The 22,078-nt window shown below is 42.3% G+C and overlaps 2 protein-coding genes across 4 annotated transcripts in view; one reads left to right on the top strand and one right to left on the bottom strand.

Moving 5' to 3' along the window:
* LOC310743925 (uncharacterized protein) overlaps nt 1–22,078 on the top strand; it is a 797,205-nt gene that overhangs the window by 191,676 nt on the left and 583,451 nt on the right. The gene's annotated exons all lie outside the window — the stretch shown is intronic.
* PDZRN4 (PDZ domain containing ring finger 4) overlaps nt 1–22,078 on the bottom strand; it is a 220,950-nt gene that overhangs the window by 41,287 nt on the left and 157,585 nt on the right. For both annotated transcript variants that reach the window (XM_083574417.1, XM_083574418.1), the window contains 2 exons: nt 2,404–2,657; nt 1,004–1,106 (listed from right to left, as the gene is read on the bottom strand). In XM_083574417.1, coding sequence (XP_083430543.1) covers nt 1,004–1,106; nt 2,404–2,657 — 357 coding nt within the window. The remainder of the gene's footprint in view (nt 1–1,003; nt 1,107–2,403; nt 2,658–22,078) is intronic.

Genomic DNA, 22,078 nt, shown 5'->3' with positions numbered 1-22,078 from the left:
GCAGACTTCCCTAGCCTTGTCTCAATAACGGGGGGGGGGGGGGGAGTGCCATTAAAGATCCCCATTTGCCTTTTTGTCAAAGCTTCAACTACTCTGTTTAGTTTCCAAATATCAAGCAAGGTTTCATTACATGTCCTGAAGGCAGACCAAATATAATAAAGACAAACAGGGTTTTTTGTGGCCGTTTTTAAATCCCAAGTGCTATTGAATGGAAGCTATCTAATGAAAAAAAATAAATTCTGTTTGCAACTTAAAACCCATACAAAGCCTGAACATAATATATTCCTAAAAGGGTACACTTGGTCTTTTGCCACTATGCTAAAATAAAGGTAAACATCTAATGGCTGTCAAATAAAGAGAACCTTTAGATTTTGAAATGAAAATCTAACAAAGGACCAACATTTCTAAAAGTGTGCTATTATTTGGGGAAATGATACATCACAGTTTTTCAATAGCCTCTCAACAGATAGAATAAATACACAATAGATAAGATACTCATGGCACCACATACAATTTGTTCTCATTGTACTCCATTCGGGAATCGTAATGTAAAAGAAATAGACAAAGAATCTCTCATTTTACAGCACGGGCCTTGATCTGCAAAGTCCAGGTTCCATGATCCTACAAGATCAAGCTAGGGAAACGGCAGAACATTTCTGCCTTTCCTCCCTTTGAAAATGAGCAATTAGACCTTTCTAATGCACTCATAGGAAAGGACGCAGCATAAAACTAGCACAGCTTAACAATTTGACATGAGAACCATGTGGTGCATTTAATCAGCCTTGTGAACCCACAATCTGATGCCCATCAATGTTCTGCTTTCATTCATACTGTTTCAGACCCAGGGGCATATCTGACTGAGACATTGTACAGGTGTGACGGAGGCCAGAGTGAGCTTTGCTATTTTATTTTAAACTATGTCTTTCGAAGGCATTCGACTGCAGGTGTGCAAAAACTATACTGTAAAGGGGATGGGGGTAGGGAGCTGTACCAATGGTCTTACCTCGTACTCAAAGTCCTCGGTTCTATCTACATCCGCAGGCAGACTGGAAAGGTATTCATTACCTTCGTAAAATTCATGTTCAACTGGATGAAGAGAATGGCAGCTATGTGGAACAACATAGAACAAAAAGAGCAGGTTAGGCACTTAAAACCAGATTTTTTAAATTTTTGAAGTCCTCAACCCCCCCCAGCTCTGTAGCTTAAAAATAAATAAATATTGTGCAGCATATTATTTAGAAGAGCCTGAGATTTGAAATAGACCCATGAAGATCTTCAGGCTGTCCGAACCCCTTAAAATAGGCTGGACAGAAATAATACAGCAAACTGTAGTGTTGCTTCAAATACAGAGATATTCAAACAGTTTGGGCAAATCTTTGATCGAATGCATTCAAAACAGAATTATTGGAGACACCCAATAAAATTCTGGGCATTCAAGGAGGCAGCTCTGGCTTGAGATAACCATTTCTGTCTTGAAAACAAAGATGCAATAAAACAGAACAGAAATCCCAGAAGTCACTGATACAGGGTGATACTTGAGAATGGAGAAAGCCAACAGCCTTGTCAGAGATTTGCCTGAACACACAAGGGGTTAAAAGCAGTAAAAGCACATGGGCGCACAGGTAAGATTCACCCTGGTGTCCCCAGGCATGAGGCTCCCTCTCAGACCTTTGCACATTGATGACACAGGGTTCTTGATCAAGCAGACTTCCAACCACCTCTAGTCCCTTTCAAAGCTTTGCAATAAACTGTACACACATTTGGATGCTCAAGCTTAGGCCAAACACTTGAACAGGACTAAAGCCTGCATTGTAGTGGACGTTTTATTTTTCTCAGTAGAAGAGTTCCAAACTCATGTGCAGAACCTAGAAACACACAGGTCTGCATAAGAAGAGCCCTACTAGATCAGTTCAAAGGCTCACCAGTTCTAGCAACCTGTTCTCCACGCTGGCTAAGAAGATGCTTTGGTGCATGAGACAAGAGCCTCTTCTGTGTCCTAATGCAACTGTATTTAGCCCTGCCACACACCACACCTGAAAAACCTATTCTCCATAAATTTGTCTGATCCATAATGGATTATGGGTTTCCAAGTCATTACAGGGCACTTTTCTAAAGATTTTATTTATTTGAATAATTCCGATACTGCTTTATTTTTTTAAAAATAAATAAATAAAGTGGTTTACAACCTGAATTAAAGCATCACATAAAGCATTACAAAATGTCAAAATAAGACACTGCAGTTGAAGATGGGGGCTGCAGCCCCCTGTCCATGGATCTCCTAGTTTACTGAAATCAATGAACTTCAGAACAGCCAGCTTCTGCCTAGGAGTTCCAGTCTTGTTTTGGTAGTGATCATTTGTTGCATTGGTTCCCGGTGCCGCAGAAACAAATCCTACATCATACCTGTCAGAAAGCAGGAAGGGGCAGATATCCGGTACCGGAGGTGTGGTTGGTCTTAGCTTGGCCAGAGCCATGATGTGCTCGAACGTAATATCTGTCTGTGTGCAAGCATCCATGAGCCGAACATCCTGTGAGCTCCCAGGTGTTTTGATGAGAGGTGCTCTCCGAAGGACCTGGACTACAATGGGCTCTTTTGCATTCCGAAAAGCCTCCACGGCCTCTTCATGGGTGGCTTTGGAAAGATCCTTCCCATTGACCTAAGGCAAAACAAATGTCACCCAGCTTAGCATTAAAGAAAGGATATCAGAAGCAAAACATTGTGATTTATCTAATCTTTTATCAACGTTTATATAATCTTTAACCATAACTCTTCTGTGACGCCAAAGCAAGACGGAAGACAGATGTTAGATAGCAAACAAAATCCTGTTACGGCTTTTCTATAATATATAGAGCGACTCCCAAATATTATTCTCCTGGAAATAGAAAGAAGCAGAGAAAATAAAAAGTACATGTTTGTTGCATCCTTTAAAAAATACATCTAGGGAAAAGAATGTAAGAGAAATGGATGATCCACCCTGCCTTGTATTAGTGATTTACAGTTAAAGGGTGGAAATGAGCATTGCATGAGTTGACATCAGCTCAGGCAACAGGATTTCATCTTCCTCTCTACCTCCTTGCAGCACCCATGCCCCAAAATCTGCTCTAGAGGGTCCCCTCCAGGGGCTGCAGGGAGAATATAGGAAATGTACACACAGTGTTAGATACAATCGAAGATAACAGATATACGTACATACTTGGGTATATAAGAAGCAAGCTGCAGCAGCAACAGCAGCAGCCAGATTATTAGTGGCAAAAAATTGGAAAAGAGGAAAAACACCACAAATATCAGAATGGAGAGCTAAAATCTGTGAATTTGCCGAGATGGCAAAATTAATAGCAACAATTAGGGGCTGCTCAAGTCAAAAACTAACAAAGAGTGGGAGTGCGTAAAGGATTATATAAAAAGATTAAGTTTTAGAGCTTAAATTTAATATGCAATAGGCAAACCATGCAAGGAGACAAAACATTACTATAATATATATGGAATAATAAACATAAATTTTGGTTAACACAATGAGGAATAATGTTGTGTAAAGAAGATCACACATGGGTGAAGGGAAGTAATGGGTATGTGGGGAGTGAAGAATTTGGTACTACTGAAAACATATGAGATATGCTCTTGACTGTATTTGGGTTATTATCATTGTAAAACCTTCTGATGTTGAGACTGTATAAAATTGTCTTCAAATAATAATAAAAAAGAAGCAAGCTAAGAAATACACTCTTAGTGGACAATGTAATGTAGCATTGTTACATTAATGTTTAATCACAGGCAAAATAAATAAATAAAATTAGTAATCCCCTTTTACGATTGTAAACCAAAACCAAAAGAGCACAGCAGCAGAATGTAGAACCAACTACTAGGTTGAAAAAGCTGGTGCAAGGAAGAAATCTAACTTGCTAATGACTACACAAGAAGTATTTCACTTCACAATTAAATTTGCTCTCCCTCAACATTTCTTTTTTACCTCAAAGTTGGGGCGGCGGGGGGGGGGATCCCATGACCTTTAGAATGCTTCCATCCTCATATGATTTCCTTGGAGGATGTAAAGCACTGAGGACACAACCATCTTCTTTTAATCATCATTTGAAGTTCATCAACACTGTTAGTTATTCTGACTAAAGGTCACCCATTTTAGAAATCCTGCCAATTTTGGCAAAAAAGAAAAGAAAAGATACACGCAGTATATAATGGCAGTTAACATCTCCTCAATGAATATTAAAAAATTAAATATATATTATATTATTATTGCTATGCATATGGAGTTTGCAATACACTTCTTTGCTCCTAGCATGAAAAGTGTCTTTTTTACCTGGTAGCAAATCTCACCACAATGTGTTCCCATTAAGAGTTACCTTTGGGGAAAGGAAAGGCGTCAGCACATGCCTCAGACCCCCTATGTCTCTTACACTGACTTTTTCATGCTTTTGGTGTGTGCTCTACTTTACACAAAAACATTCACTGGAAAAGAAAAGTGCCAATTTGCCTGGTTTCTGTGCTCAAAGCAGGTGGGCAGACTGCACAGCCCACTATGGCGCCTCTCATTTGCACAAACCAGTAGAAATATTGGATTGCCTGGAGCATGTGCTGTGGACATCAGATGTGCTGATGTAACACTGGTCTAAGGCATCTAGCATTTTCAAGGGATTCCTATATCAGGGACCCTGAGGCGCCAGTTGCCTATATTATTATAGGACAGGTAGACAGGGGTACAGCAAAAGGAGAAAGGTCTTTTAAGGTAAGCAGCCTGGCAAATGGATAAAACCTCTTAGTGGTAGTTGCAAAATGCAGAATCCTGCAGTTAGTTACTTGCTGCAGATGATTGCCCTCATCCAGTGAAACCAATGCTCATCTCTAGTCATATAAGGGTCTAGGTTGTCTAGCTTAAAAATCAATGTGTTGGCTCTCCAACTTATGAATTCATAGCACCGGCAACACAACTGGTGTATCCAGTGCTCTTTTTTATCAGTCAGAGTGCACCAGAGTGCAGTTCTGGCACCTCTCAGGTGCGCAACATTGCAGGCTGGTGCTCCACCCCATCCGCTTCTTGCCTTTATGTACTTCTGAGAAGCCCAAAATGAATATTTCAAGTCAAAATGGAAGCTGGCCAGGGTGCGAAAGTTTATACTTCTTTTTTTAGATCTATGACTCCACCTAGCTCCTAGCTGCGATTGGTTAAGCTATGGTGCAGGGCCAATTCATATTTCCTTTTCTTCAATTTGTCTCCTGTGTAGCGGTAGCAGGCTTTAAGCTTTCCAGCTAGGCCTCTACCACTACACTCGCACACATTTGCACAAGGGCCATTCCAAGCTGCCTTAGCCATCCGCCTGAATCTAAAAGAACGAGGGAGGTGGGGACGCATTTATTTGACCTGCAGCAGAACCAAAGACGACTGCCAAACCAGCTACAGAGACAGCTTGTCGTAGTTTTTAGAACCTCCACCGGCGGTGAACACAGCTGTTGTCAAACTAGGATCTGTTCAGGGCTGCCCCGAGTTGCCCAGCAACTTACCGTAACTACTTCATGATGGGTTCTGGCAACTATTTTTCTTGGAAAAAAGCACTGGGTGTATCACTCAAAAGATTTGCAGAGAGGCCTTTAATGCTGCCTGCAGGCCTGCCCTTTGCACCCTCATTTTGTCCCAAGACTGGGCTGCTCTTTCTCCCATTTAGGGCTTCTTCCACCACCTTTCCATCTACATGGATAAACAGCACTGGGAACATGATGAAAACATTGCCTATGATTACCTTTCTGAGCTAGGGATTCATCATCTCTCCAAGACTGCTTCTCAGAGCATAAAGAACTGCCCTTGATGAATTCGCACGTTTAGAAATGGAGTTTGAACATTTTAAGTAAAAATAATTTAAGTGCCAACAGATACTAAAAAGTAAGACAGTCCCTGCCCACAGGCTCACAATCTAATAGACATGATATGAAATGAAAAAAGGAATGGAGAAGGAAGAGGAAAGCAAGCACCTATTCATTCTCTGGCCAATGGATGGGGCTAGATTGGTCTCTTTCTTGCTAAGATTTACTGCAAACTATATAATTTTCGGGTATGTTTTGGGAAAAAGAACACATTGTTTCTAGAATGTTTTCACACACCCCCCCCAATAGAATCCAGGAGGCCGATAATACATACGTTGTTAAAGATTTAAGTCAGGTCAATGGTGGGGCAGGTGGCTGCTTAGAAAGCGCAAGTACCTCACCTTGAATTCCATAGGTAGAATGCAGGATATAACTGTAATCAATTAATAAAGAGCATAAAAATATTGACTTCTGCGGTTGGTCTCTTTGGTCTCAACAAAAGAGGTTGGGATACATTTGTTGGAGCAGATGGGCTAATTAATCCATAAGCAACTTGTGAATGTTAAGTAAAGAGCATATCTCCCCACATAGAAACCATATTACTGCCTTGTTTAATAAAGCTTCTGTTTAATGAACACTCTTCGCCTTTTGGATAAACTGTGAAATCTGGGCCACTTGTCAAAAACTTCCCCAGAGTGGCTGGTGGCCGCTGCTTGGAAAGGAGCCATCCCCCTTTGATTATCTCTCTAAACCCAGCCACGTGCATAAATTTATCAATATCAGAAAACAAGAAAACAGGGGGTTCTTTTTGTCTTTGATGCACACACATGCACATGCTAGCTCTAGCAACCAACTGGCCCTGGCCCACTGCCATTCCCAAAGGCAGTCAAACCATATCTTTGGCAAGCACACAAGCACATTTGTGAAATGAAGCACAGGGAAGGAAGAGGAGTTATAAATAGATGATATAAAGGGCAGGAAGTAAAATGACTATCCAGCGCTATCCTAATGATAAATTGTGGTTCCAATGTCAAACCCATAACAACCTCAACAAATTTGTGTTGGTTTCTGTCTTGTTTTTAGACTGCAAGAGGCCCACTCTTCTTGTTGTTTTGCTGTGTTGAGTTTGGCTCAGTGTTGCCAAAAGCAAACTGTCTCTTTAAGAAAAGTGCTTCCTCGTTTGCTGTTGTATATTACAGGTACTTGCATCCTGATTTATTAGTGCAAGGCCATGGTAGTTATAAAAATAAAACACAAACTACAATAAATATGAAAGCAGCCGCAACAGAAGCAAGAGAACAAATACAGCTTCAGGATTTATTTATTTTTAAAAAACACCCTAAAAGATGACATTAGGGATGCGGGTGGTGCTGTGGGTTAAACCACAGAGCCTAGGGCTTGCCAATCAGAAGGTTGGCGGTTCGAATCCCTGTGACGGGGTGAGCTCCCGTTGCTTGGTCCCTGCTCCTGCCAACCTAGCAGTTCGAAAGCACGTCAAAGTGCAAATAGATAAATAGGTACCGCTCCGCCGGGAAGGTAAACAGTGTTTCCGTGCGCTGCTCTGGTTCGCCAGAAGCAGCTTAGTCATGCTGGCCACATGACCCGGAAGCTGTATGCTGGCTCCCTCGGCCAATAAAGCGAGATGAACGCCGCAACCCCAGAGTCATCCGCGACTGGACCTAATGGTCAGGGGTCCCTTTACCCTTTACGTAAAAGATGACATTAAGAAACCTGGGCAAACAAAAAAACTTGCTGCCCCAAAGCCAACAAATCACAGTTAGCCAAACCTCACTGGCAAAATTCCATGGCAGGGACACATGTTAGTGTACACTCCACTGTGAGATTCTATCTAGCCAATACTACATATGCTGACACACAACAAGCAACTATCTTATCCTTGGAATAAATCAGCTTGACTTGAAGATTGTCTTCAACCTGAAGAGTTGTGGCCATAGCTCAGTGATGTAGCCATATGGTCCTTGTTTCAATGGCTTGCTGGTCAGCAGAGACAATAGTTATCTAGAAGAACCAATGGAAGATCCTCATGTTTCCTAGGCCTCCAGTTCCATCCATAAGAGTTAAGCAGAAGAGAGCAATTATAATAAAAAACGGGAATCCGCTGGATATTGACAACACTAACAAGAATATGTATATGACCAAGCATCATGGTGCTTCCAGTTGTATCAACAACTAAAGTGTTGCCTGACAGAAAGCTTTCGTTACCTGTGAAATTTACCTGCACAAAGGGAACAGTAGAACCTCCAAGCGTATCTATTTTCCAGGGACAGTCCTGGATTTACAGAAGCCATCCCGGTTTCTGATTGGATCCCAGAAGGTCCTGCTTTTCCTTAGGAGATGTTGGAGGGTATGGAAAAATGCAACACACGAACCAAGGAGATAAGTAACTTTTATATATGTTGGAAGCTGCCCAGAGTGACTGAAGCAACCCAGTCAGATCAGTGGGGTATTATTATTATTATTATTATTATTATTATTATTATTATTATTATTATTATTGAATAGGGTGTCCCTATTTTCATTGGAGAAATGTTGGAGGGTATGGAACAGCATGATATTCAGGAGTGCCTATCCAGACTGCAGAAAATATGTAAAGTATGCAAATCACCCGGCTCTATCACTCTTCCTATTTATATACATACATCTTTCTGTAGGGGTTCCCCATTTTTCCAAGTTCACTAGCTTATCACACCAGATGTCCTGTCAAAACAGCCACTGTTCAAGAATTCTGGTTGTATCAGACTGTATTGGGAGCACTGTCATGCTGTCACCAAACAAAATGGGGTGTCGGGAAAGTGGAATAAATGTAGAATCTGCATATATCACATCCGGATGATAATCCACATTTCTAGGCTTTCCCAGATGGTGGTTTAATGAGCCCAGAGTGTATTTAATATGCAAATTGCATGTTATATTGACCAACTGATTTTTAATTACTGTAATTCTGCCTTATGGTGATATGAATTCAGCTAGCTCTAATACACATAAAATATATGGATTTATCATTTAGCATAATTAGAATTTCTCAGTCAATTATTACAAACTTAAAAATGCTTTATTTTGCTTGGCAATTTACTGGCCCACATATTACGTAGCCATTGTGAAATATATTGTATATGGTGGTGTTTTCATAGGTAAGGGGCAAGATGGTTGAATTTGGACGACTATTTCCATGTTAAGTTTCCACTTTCCTTGCTTTACACTAAACATCATATTTCAGTTTCATTCACAAGAAAAGGAATGATTTCCTTAGTGAATAACCATACTGCTAGCTGCTTTAAATGCTACATTAGATCAAATTAGACATGTTCAACTTACCTATAATAAATGCCATCTTGTGTGTTATTTATAGGCCCCAACACTTCCTCAGAAACATCTTTCTTTAAAAAAATGGAAGAGGGAAAGAGAAAGCAGGGGGGGACGACCCACAAGCTGTACGGCAAGGACTATATGAGCCATATGAATGGGCAACTTATCACTGTCATCACAATTCATCCTGTACCAGTGCTTGAAACTCCAGGTCTTCTCTGAGCTGAGCAGTTTAAAAAGATAGATGGTTGCCTTCTGGCTAATTGTGGGAGTTCTTTCATTACTATAAAAAGTCTTTTTATATCTCAAGTGACTTTATAAGCAGTGAATAATGAGACTTAAAAGTCTTTCAAAAAAGGAGTCCGCTGATCAAATGCTAGAGTAACTTATGGCCATGGTGACCTTTTTACTCATTGAGTTACTTCAAACTGCTGCTGTTGGCACATTATTAAAATTATCCATTTATGGAGTGCAGTAAGGCATGAGGCAGCTCCCCCTCCCCCCATTCTTTCTTGAGAGTTATATCCACTTTAGGAATCAGCTCAAAAGAAAACCTGATGTAGCTACCTACAGCCACACATCACCCATTTTGCTGACATGAAACAACACAGAAAAGACTCAGACATCTCCTAACAGCTGGGCAAGATCACTTGGCACCAAGACTAGCTTAGTCTGCCAGCTCTGGCAGTCTAATCCTAAGAGGTAGCGCTTTACTAGCTGTGGGCATATCCACGCCTAGTGATACTCTGTCATGTTCAGCAAGGCTCCTGGAGCAGTAGATACATCTGTCACTGCTGTCACTGTTCCCCCTGGCTGTGTCAGGACCAGGAAAGTGCCAGGAAAATCTATTCCAACACACAAAGCAACACAAAAAATATCTACAAGGGAATCTAATGCAACTCTGCTATAGCCTCATAGCTAAGAGACCAAGTGTTATTGAGTCTACATGTGTCCCCGATCACATTGACATGTGTGTAAACATGTTATCGCCAGAGAGACATGATATTTTGAAATCTTGGGCATGGCACAGAGAAGTTTCACTGTGCTTTAATTGCTAGATGAGATTAGCGAAAGACTGTTGAATTCCCATCTGGGTACAAAAGAAATTCATTTATTATTACACACACTGCCAAGGAGGGACAGGAGAATAAAAATAGTTGTGGAGCTTGAATCACTAGAATGGTTGAAGGAAATAAAATTGTTACAGGAAACAACACACAGGGACAGATTTCCTCAATCCCATGCTGAATGAATTGACAGTTTATACTTTGCTGGTTTCTGTGATAGAGATTCACAGAGGTGGCACATATTCCTGTTGTCAAATAAGAAATGGGGAGGGGTAATAGGGGTCTAATAGGATGCCATAGAGGTCTCAATGCAACAGGCTAATGCAAATGGCAGGGGTTTGGGCTATGTGGACGGGGGGTGGGGGGGAAGAAAGCAAGATCTTGGAAACAGAGCAGACAATGGGAAAAAGAAGAGCTGAAATGCTTCTAATTTCCTATTCCCAGGAGAACAGATAATTTCTGAAGTTTCACAATGACCTGAGATTCTGGGGTCACAAGCTGCATAATGAGGCTCTATAAGTAGCTAGGCATGAGTCTCTGAATGCAAGCTGCAGTCTACCTTTCAATATTTGTATTCTGTTCTTCATCCAGGGAATCCCGTCTGGAGAGGAACTGGATTCAATTCCCTTGAAATATAGTTCAACTCTGCAAACTTTGTTCAAAGGTAGACAAATTCCCTTAAGGCGGAACATGTGGCTTCGTGCCTCTGAATGGTGTTTGACTGGCTGATAGAAAACAACAGACATGGAGGAGAGGCAAGGCAATGAGGTAGACAAAGTGAGGAAGGGGGCTAGCTATAGTTGGAACAATCTACCCTAGGAATTATTATTAAAAATAACTTCATTTATCAATCACTTCCTGTGAGGCATCTGAAAGCAATTTACAATACAACAATATATAAATTTCAAGTACTAAATTCTAAACTATTATTCCTGATGTATAAAAATTGGTTTAGATTTCATGATCATAGAGCAAAGTGGTCCCTTGGGAAAACAAGGTTACAGCCAACAAGTTCTACTCTGAGAAGACCTATTGAAATGATGCCTATTCATTTCATGGGATCTACGCTGTATATGACTAACTTTGGATACAATGAAGTTGAGACAGAGGCTAATGGCGGGAGAAGATTTCATAACAAATTATTGGTATGCTAAACAACCAGAGGTTGGGTGCCTTAAGTTTTCCACCAGGTGGACAGGTGGTCTTTGGGAGTAACCATGAGAGTTGTGAGCCAATCCAGATAGGTATCCTAAGTATTCTTGGTCTTGACTGCAGACCTGTTCCCACCAGAGCAAATTACTTCTCAAAACTAAAGAACCATACTACTGTTGGCAGTGAGCACTTGGACACATCCAGAGTTCTTGCTCTATAAAGGCAATAATAATAATAATAATAATAATAATAATAATAATAATAATTTATTATTTTCCCAGCCACTCTGGGTGGCTCCCAACTGAATATTGAAAACACAATACAGCATTGGTTTGTCTCCTATTAATGAGAATAGCTGATGTACCCCAAGGTTTGCTTCTTCTGTCATGCTTAAATAAAGAGCTCATGCTCTGCACTGTCACCTGCAGAATGAAGTTAAAGAAAACAAGGAATTAAGGGGTATGATCAGAATGCCAGTCAGATCGAGCCTTGGGGTGACATGAGATGTGAGTTAGAAATTACCTAGTTGAAATTTCAGCTGGGATATGAACACCTTTTACTTCAAGAGGAATAGCTGAACTAAGAGCAAAAATGACAAATGATCTTGTAGCAAGTTAAGAATTAATACCGTATTTTTCGCTCTATAACACGCACCTGACCATAACACGCACGTAGTTTTTAGAGGAGGAAAACAAGAAAAAAATATTCTAAACGAAACAGTGGATGTATGATTTTTGTGGTTCATGCTGTGGCCACAGACGTGATCCGACGGTGAGTTTGGGGTAGCCCAATGCAAAAATCCTGAGGATCCACGTGGAGCCATGCTTTGTAACCACGTTTTTGCGCCATTGCAGCCCCATGAAACAGTGGGTGCGTGTGTGTTTTTTGGTGCAGGCTGTAGCCATGGATATGCTATGTGATCTGATGGTGAACTTGGGGTGACCCAGTGCAAAAATCCTGAGGATCCATGTGGATCCGTGCTTTGTAACCACGTTTTAAGTGGGGAGAGAAGGAAAAGCATTCAAGGGACAAGGAACACGCGTGGGGTGTGTGGAGAAGGATGCTGCTAATAATGCAGAAGAGGGGTTTAAGGGGAGAAGGAACACGCGTGGGGTGTGTGGAGAAGGATGCTGCTAATGATGCAGGAGATGGGTTTAAGGGGAGAAGGAGCTCATGTGGGGTGTGTGGAGAAGGATGCTGCTAATGATGCAGGAGAGGGGTTTATGGGGAGAAGGAACACGCGTGGGGTGTGTAGAGAAGGATGCTGCTAATGATGCAGGAGAGGGGTTTAAGGGGAGAAGGAGCTCATGTGGGGTGTGTGGAGAAGGATGCTGCTAATGATGCAGGAGAGGGGTTTATGGGGAGAAGGAACACGCGTGGGGTGTGTAGAGAAGGATGCTGCTAATGATGCAGGAGAGGGGTTTAAGGGGAGAAGGAGCTCGCGTGGGGTGTGTGGAAAAGGAGCTTTTCGGTGAGCTGAGCGGGGAGGGGGGAGGGAAAGAGCACTGTTGCTTTAAAGGAGCCAACCAGACAGCAGCCACTTACAGCAGTGTAAGCAGCTCCTTTCCTCTCCCGCTTTGCTCCTTCTCTCCCTCTTTGCTGCTTTACGCAGCTAATGGTGAATCCCCTGCAACCCAAGTCCTGCTCAGCGGATCAGCTGAGACGCTGGGAGAATCGTAATTTCCCCCTCTCCCTCATCCCGTGCCCTCCTGTCCCCAGCAGCCTTTTTAAAAACTTTTTTACTGGTTTTCACTGCGCTCGTGGCTCAGAGCCCTCCTGTGCCCTGCCGTCCCTCTGCAGCCTCATTGCTCCGTTTAGAGAGCGCACGGACCTTTGCTAGCTGAGGCTGCAGCAGCTGTTGCTGGCTACACGGCGCTTTTCCGGCTCGCTATGGCTCCCGTTTGTCCCTCCTCGTGTGTAAGCGGCTGCTGCCCACTTTGCTGCCATGGCTCTCCTTCCCTCCCTCCTCCTCGGCTCCTCCCCCTCCTCCTGGCTGTAAAGCAATCAAAGCTAGAGCCGTGCAAAGCCCTGCAAGCGGCTCCCGCTTTGCTTGACTGAAGGCAGCCATGGCTCCGGTCGAGTGCATTCGCTCCATAACACGCACAGGGATTTTCCCTTACTTTCTAGGAGCAAAAAAGTGCGTGTTTTGGAGCGAAAATTACGGTATATTATATGATAAGTTTTCATAGTGTAAACTGCATCTTACTGTATCTTTAATATGGGCATACAAATAATGGCTAGACTAACAGGATTGTCATAAATTATATTGAGATATAAAATGCATGTGAAGTGCTTTGAGCACTTAGAAAAAGTATGATATAAATATAAGTTATATTCTAATGGTCCATGGCTGATTTTTTTTTAATGCAGATCCAATTCACAATTCACTGGCATGTGAAACATGTGGGTTGATGCTGAAACCAACCCAACATCAATCAATAGTTCACCAGAATTCTGCCTAATGTGGACAGACCAGTAGCATAGTAAATGTAGCTTGAATTACCTTGAAATCACACAACCATTTTACCAAATGCTGTACTCTGAAAGTATCTCTATAACCCATGCTTCCTATAGGCTGATCTGATCATGTGTCTAATTTTGTTCTGGGTATAAGCTTTCGTAGAAGAAGTGTGCATGCACACAAAAGCTTATACCCAGAACAAACTTAGTTTGGTCGCTAAGGTGCTACTGGACAATTTATTTATTTATTTTTTACTGTGTCAGACCAACACGGCTACCTACCTGAATCTTTTTGAAAGCAATTCAGCAAAACATATACTGAAGTACTACAGTGATTTGCTCACAGTAGACTTTATGCCATTTGTCATGTTTTCCCAATAAGTATAAATTATTGGGGAGCGATAATCATTTGCCCATGTCAATGCTAGACTATGGCTACCAAGTTTGGGGCCTGCTGGCAAAATGCCGAAGTAAGAGATGCCAGAGACTGGCTGGCTGGAGGATAAGCAGAGGGACTGGAAGGAGGAGACTGTAGAAAGAAGAATCAAATGTCAATATAAGGCTTTGAGGATGAATCTGAGTGCTGCATGCCTCTCTCCTATTGTGTATGTTGGATTTGAATTTTCAGAACTCTGGAACATTGCATATAAGTTTTATTATACATACATATTGGACACTTTTTAAAAAAAACTTGTCATTTTTAAAATTTCATCCAAGTTGCTTTGAGGGTAAAACACACACTCACTCCCCACTAGCTCCACTTCCCTTGTGTATCATGTACTGATTGTGAAGAATAGTTGTGGGAAACATGCTTCCACCAATAAGATGCATCTTCCCTGAACAATCAGCTGCTCAGTGGACAATGTAATTTTGAATTCGCAGCACAGAGAAGGGCAATCGAAAAACAGAGGCTCCTATAAGAAGAGAAATGTCTTGTGCAGGTTTGAAATGGCACTGCAAAATCTAAGCAAATACTCTGCACCTGAGGAGAAGGAGAAGTCTATAAATCATTCTCGACAATCAATTCTGCTATTTGATTTTGCCCTGACACTTGTTGGGCTTAGTCACTGACATGGAACTGCTGTAAAAAGGCCAGGCCACCAGGGAAATCTGGCAACCTCAACATCTGAAAGTGTACTAGATGACCTCCTGCCTTCATCCCTCTTAGTACTATTTTTCATCCTTAGCATAATAATATGCTGTCTTCCCGGCAGGATCTTCTCTTTTCATCATTGTTGCAAAAGCGGAAAATGCAAGGTGGAAACAACAGCTAGAAATCTGGTTCGTACATCTGGGTTGTATTATAATAAAATGGTGGAGAGGGGTCATTGCTCCTTGGGTGAAGCACCATGCTTTATATAAGAAGGTCCCAGGTTCATTTTCCAACATCTTCAGGTAGCAGGGCACTTCCTGGAGTGCCACTGCTGGTTATATTTGACACTCTTAGGCTAGATGTGTAATGGTTCTAGGGGTTGCTTGTGCGTAAGTTGTCGCCACTCCTGGCTAGGTTACCTGGGTGAACCCTTTCTGTCTGGACAGCCTCTATCCCGTGGCTGCCTCAATCGCTGGCAGAATCCTTCAGTGGGCGTTTCTTGAACTTCTTCCAGCAAAGAAGTTCTTTGATGCCTAGTCTCCTCCTACTCTCCCTGCGCGGAAGTCTTCTGCGCAGGGAGGGTGTGGGCAGCGGAGGACCCGTGCTCTCCCCGCTGGTCTCCGGCAAGGAGTCCTGGAGCCCCCTCGCCGATTCCCCCTTCTGCCCCCCTTCTCCACTGGTGCTACGCTGATTTCCTTCCCCAGCAGATGGGCTGCCTCTCTCCCTACTGGGACCCTCTCCGGCATCCCTCTGGAGCCTTCCCTCCGCCTCTGGCTCCGATGGCAGTTCCCTGACAAGATGGATCAATAAACAGTCTACGGAAAGCAGCTTTATTTGTACACAGTACACAGTACACACTGTCCCAAGTGTGTCTTTTGTTATTGCAAAAAGCCCTAGAATTGAGAGCGTAGTTGGGTAGAGATAGTGAGCTAATAACAAAACTTTTCCCCCCAGATCAAACAAGCACAATGCAAATACATTAACCAGCAGGGGCTCCTGTCTCATTACAATAGCCTGTAACTTCCTGCTGGTTAATGTATTGTATTGCAAGTGTTTGAAGTGAAATTGAGGTGTTAGTCCTCTAAGTGCCTAGAAAAAGTCTGAAAAACCATAAGAATATGAATATTTACTTCTAAAGACTCCCACGGATACGTTTCTATGAGAAATGTCTCAAGTCTATTTTCGTGCAGAACATGAATCAATGCCTTTTACTCTGCTTTAAAAGAATTTACTTCAAACACATACTTAATTTTCATTGTAGCTGATATAGCTTTACAAGTTAGTTTTCTTATTATATGGTTACTGAAGAAGATTCCTAAATAATTTTCAGACATACTGCACTCATCAAAAATGACAACATGCTATGTCAAAGTACCACTTGACTATGCGTGTGTGAGCTTCAAGGGGGGAAAAAGCCTTTGGTTTGTTTATTAATGATTCAAATGTGAAGAGTCTTTGTAGACTCTGCAGAACTACTGCCTTTCAAAATGTCTTACAAAAAATAAACGATAATTTAAATTTCATCAGTTCATGCTTCCTAGCAGGTCCCTGCTTATAGACTTTCTCAGGGCCCAATGACATGGGGTTTGGTATCTATGTTCCAAAATATATTTAGTAGTGTAGAACAGGAACGGCCAATTGATGATCAAGGGGGCTGCAACCAGACTCGCTTTGATTTTTCCTAAGTGCTCTCCCATAACTGCAAGATACTCTCATTTTCCAGCAAAGTACTTGCTGGAAGTAAGAAGCAATGCCACACAACACAATCACAAAAAAGCATCGAAATGGGAGGCACATGCTGAGAAAGTTCATGTGGTTCTTTTTCTTATCAACATAATTCCTCTTTGTCTCACAGACAGCCTCTCATATCATAAGCCAATGGACCCCTGCAAGGTTGAAAGCTGCATTATGTCCCCCTTGTGCACAGCTTTTAACCAAGCCAGTGTTGTGGCTGGAAGAATAATACAGTCATACCTTGGTTCTCAAACTGAATACGTTCCAGAGGTCCATTTGACTTCCGAAAATGTTCAAAAACCAAGGCACGGCTTCTGATTGGCTGCAGGAGCTTCCTGCACTCAATTGGAAGCCGTGGAAGCCTCATCGGACGTTCAGCTTCCCAAAAAAGTTCGCAAACTGGAACACTCATTTCCACGTTTGCAGCATTCGGGAGCCAAAACGTTTGAGTCGCAAGGCATTCAAAAACCAAGGTACAACTGTACATGAGCCAAGTATGCACTGGTTTTGATCTACTGTTGCCTGTCTTTTTGGCAAATGGCAGGTTGCTCAAGAGACACAGAAGTCTCTGGGGTGATCTCCTACTTCCCAATATGAAGGGTGCCTAGCCTGTGAGATAAGAAACAATGCAACTCTCATCTAAACAGTTTCACTGGCCTGGATAGGCCAGTGAGAATCTGTTCCTCCAGGTTTGTTATCCCTACTCTAGAAGTAAGGCAGCACCTGTTCTATGCATCACACGGATGGTCAAGACCAGAGCTGTAAAGACAAGGTTCAGTCCTGTTCTTTACACATGTAACTTATGTCACCTTTAAATAAAACCTTACAGTATTTTAATTTCATTTCATCTATTGCTTACATTCAGCTTCTTCTTCCCAAGGGAAGTATCATCAACTAAACCAGTTAATTAATTCAATAAAGTCCCCCCAGACTTAATGTGCCCATACTATGTCTCTATACTTGGCCTTCTTTGCACAGTGCTTCTCAGTGGTGTGTTTTCTGCAAGACAGCAGATACAGGCCAGCCAGGTATCCACTTATTCACTGGAAGTTGGTTAAAAGCTGAATCTTAATGTCCAATGTGGGAAGGATTCTCTAGCCTGTAGCTATTTTCCTGTTACTGTACCTGAGTTCTCCACTCACCCCCAACACTTCTTTGAAGAAATAGAATAAATTATCCTTTGAACAATTTATTTCAACAATTTATAAATTGCTTAACACCAAAGTTTCTAAAGTTTCAGTGTAGAATAATGTTACAAAAGATATATACTGGATAAATTCTGTTAAAAATAGCAATGAAATTAGAAAAGTTAACTTTAAATGCATGCGGATTTTTTTTAAAAAAATGTCTTCAACCAAAGCACCTGAAGTTTACCAAGGAGGGGGCCTGCCTGACCCCTGCCAGGAGGGAATTCCAAAGAATTGGGCCCACGCTATTTAATGCACGCTTCCTGGTGGATGTAAGATATGCATCTGAGCCATATGGGGCCACTAACAGCAACTGCACTGAAGATCCCAATGACTGGGCAGGGAAATAAGGCAATCAAGTGGTCCTTAAGGGATCCTACAATAACCTTGCACCTGGCCCTGGTAGCATATGGTAAGCCACTGCAAGCTCTGGAGCACCTGGTTTATGTGTTGGTGGTAGTCTATCTTCACCAACTGTCTAGCTGCAGCATTTTGTACCAGTTGGAGCTTCTGAACCATGCCCGAGGGGAGTCCCATATGGTAGCAATGAGAATGGTTGAATGGTATGCTTTCAGCAGGTAAGGCAAGGCCTTCACCTACCTGGTGCCCTCCAGATATTCTGGGCTACAACTGCCACCATTCCTGACCTTTGGCAATGGTAGCCGGGGTATTAATGGGACTTGTGGTACAAAACATCTGGAAAGCACCAGGGGGTGAGGAAGGGTGGTCTAAAGGTTTGCTTATGGGTACACTTAATATACAGTGGTACCTCGGGTTACAGATGCTGCAGGTTACAGACGCTTCAGGTTACGGATTCCGCTAACTCAGAAATAGTACCTTGGGTTAAGAACTTTGCTTCAGGATGAGAATAGAAATTGTGCTCTGGTGGCGGCGCGGCAGCGGGAGGCCCCATTAGCTAAAGTGGTGCTTCAGGTTAAGAACAGTTTCAGGTTAAGAATGGACCTCCAGAACAAATTAAGTTCTTAACCCGAGGTACCACTGGACACAGGTGGGGTGTTTTTTTGTTTTTGTTTTTTTTAAAAAAGCAATTTATATTGAAGAGCACATATAACCTTTTTAAAAATACCTTTTAGGAACTATAGCAATGCTATAAACTTAGGACAAAGGGCCACCTCATTTTTGAAATAAAGACATTTGTGGCTCTAGCATGTACTTTTAAAAGTATTTACATTTTGTTTATAAGAATAGATATTTGGTGTGTTGAACCAGTGAACTGGTTTCAAATGCAGGTGGTCTTGAGCAGGGGTCAGCAAACTTTTTCAGCAGGCGGCCGGCCCACTGTCCCTCAGACCTTGTGGGAGGCCGGACTATATTTTGGGGAAAAAATAAAAATGAACGAATTCCTATGCCCCACAAATATCCCGGAGATGCATTTTGAATAAAACCACACATTCTACTCATGTAAAAACACCAGGCAGGCCCCACAAATAACCCATAGATGCATTTTAAATGAAAGGGCACATTCTACTCATGTAAAAACACACTGATTCCAGAAAGAGAGCAGGGTTCTGGGAAAAATGACTTTGGTGATCCCACCTGCCATTGAACCTAATATGTTTTGTCTATACACAATTTTAGTTTAGGCAGGATCCCCAGGACGTAACGCTTACACAAGTTTCAGGCTTACTGTAATTATATGTGGTCAGAAACATGCTGTGTGCAAATGGCATTAGAGAAAGGGATGGTCTTATCCCAGCATAACTAATGCTACTTCTGATTAGGTTGTTTTTCAGAGAGAAAAAAAAGTGGGCCTTAATCCAGGTGGAGGACTGGGCCAAATGGAACAAAACATTTTAAATGCAAGTTTCCCACTTCACATGGTTTTTGGAATACAGCCTTACTGTAGATTTAAAGAAAATGCAGGCCAAGTTTGCAATTATTGCTTTAGGAGCTTCAAAGAGGATATGTGATCAAGCTCTTCCCACAGTCAAACATTTTAGATGGTAGGTGGCCTGTTTCTGATTAAATATACACACACAAGTATACAAACACTGATCGAATGTTTTCTTGGGAAATCAACCCTGTTTTAAGGTCTGCACTGGAATGAAAAACAACACTACAGGCAATCTCCTATCATGCACTTATTGCAGCAGAAATAGTGTTCAGGGCATAATCATAAATCAGTACCGATTCCTAGCTGACTCTACATCAAAGCTATATCTACTATCTGCACAAATACTTGCAAGGAAGTGTAGGAGATAGAGAAGTAAAGCAAAGGAGGTGACAAACAATGTTGTCTCATAATGTAAATAGCAATATGAGACAAAGTCAGGGGCCCCAAGGATTCAGGTTAACATCTCTTCTGCACCAGACCCTGACAAGTCAGCATTGATCTTACCAGCTACAGCCCATTCTTCAGAGCTACCAGGTGATTATTCTGGAATATAGAATAAGGGGAGAAGCTCCCACTTGCTGGATCATCACCCTGTCGTGGTGAGTGGGCTTGAATGTTCCTATGATCCTTGTGAGCGAAGCCGTCGGGAATCTCGTACTCCCAGCAGGGTCACCCACGGCGGTAAGGTCAAAGAGAAGGAGCTAGACAAAGAACGATCCAAGAAGTCCTCAATGGCAGAACAGGCGGATGATAACAAGCGGTATGTTACAATGGCTTTGAAGGCGGATGAAAGCTGCAGCAGATAGGAATCTACCGGTTTGTCGTGACTACTTCATGCCATCGGAACAGAGCCCTACTGCGAAGACTGTGCGTTGGTCAGCGTGCACTGATCTACACACACTCTGATGGTGTTTCCTGCTTGGCAGGGGGTTGGACTCGATGGCCCTTGTGGTCTCTTCCAACTCTATGATTCTATGATTCTATGATTCTATGAAAACAAATTCACGCACAGGCGTCTTCCAAAAACCCAACCCAAACCCCAAGAGTCCCTTGGCGATCGGCAAATGGTAATGGGGGCAGGATCGTAAAATCGGGAATCCCCTAGTCATGAACTGGCACATGGGTGGTGGATACAGAATCAGTCATTCTGACTCAATGAACGAGGCAGTTGAACAGCTTGGCAGCTGCATCCATGACTGAGCAGCCCTTTTTAAGATCCACTCTGCTCACCCTGAAAAGGTGCCCTAAGCATAGTCTGCCTCCTGTTTTCCCTGACTGGATTACTGTGCCCAGTGGGGTCACCACCTAGCAGTCGTAAAAGACAATTAGTCACTAACGGCCACATTGTAGTCACTTACGGACTCATTGTTAAAACCGTGTTTATGGAAGACAATCTTACTCAGCTACGAGTGATCACCAGGAAGATTCTGGAATATAGAATAAGGGAAGAAGCATATGGAGTTTCTTCTCGCATCCACAGAAGTATTAGGGAGTTGTGATGGGCACTTCCCAGCTACCCTGGGCCCCGTGTTATCTGAGGGTATGGTGTTACCAGCTACAGAGTGCATCCCTTTACAGAATAGCTGCCACGGGACAAAGGGTTGATTATTCCCACAAGGGTGCCCCTTTTCAAACAGCCTCCAGATTCCCCTGGAGCTTCTTAAGGTAGCAAGGCATTATAGCTTTGAAGTGTGATCATTTTCTTATTTTAAGAGACCACACCAGGTTTATGATGCAAGACCTAAAGTTTCCTACAACGGGGAAATAATGAGTTTTAAGAGAATGATATACAATGCAAAAGTTACAGAAAACCAATATATTTCCTTTGGAGCAAATTTGCAAACACTATCTGCTTTCCCTGGACTAAATAGTCCCTCAGCTCACCAGGCTCTCAGAAGAATCTTACTCTGCACACGTTCTCATTTGTCAATATCTAGAAATGGACACAGCACTCCAGGTGCGGTCTGACCAAGGCAGAATAGAGCGGTACTATTATTTTTCATGATAAGGATCAGGGCTTTTTTCCAGCTGGAACTCAGTTCCAGCACCTCTCAGGTGGACACCATTGCCTTTGTAAGAGAACAAGGGAGGCAATCATGGTGAGTTCTGGTACCTCTTTTTCTAGAAAATAGCACTGATCAGGACACTCTCATTAAAATGTGTCGGGATTATACAATAGTCAGAAGACAGCTACTAATAAAGTATTATGTAAGAGACAGTAAGTAATCTGTTCCTTCTTAGCTCCTTCTTAGTTGACCTGATTCTTCATAGGGTGAAAAAATTAAAACCACAGTCCATTTAATATTGGTTTTAAAGATATAAATGAAGTCCATTGTTATGGTGTGTTGTCCCTCTTTGCTAGCTATACTCAGAACTGCCTGAGTCAGCTACCAG

Source organism: Podarcis filfolensis (assembly GCF_964270895.1).
Source record: "Podarcis filfolensis genome assembly, chromosome: 10".
Taxonomy (NCBI): domain Eukaryota; kingdom Metazoa; phylum Chordata; class Lepidosauria; order Squamata; family Lacertidae; genus Podarcis; species Podarcis filfolensis.
The sequence above is the reverse complement of the archived record's forward strand: the minus strand, read 5'-3'. Positions and strand labels throughout refer to the sequence as shown.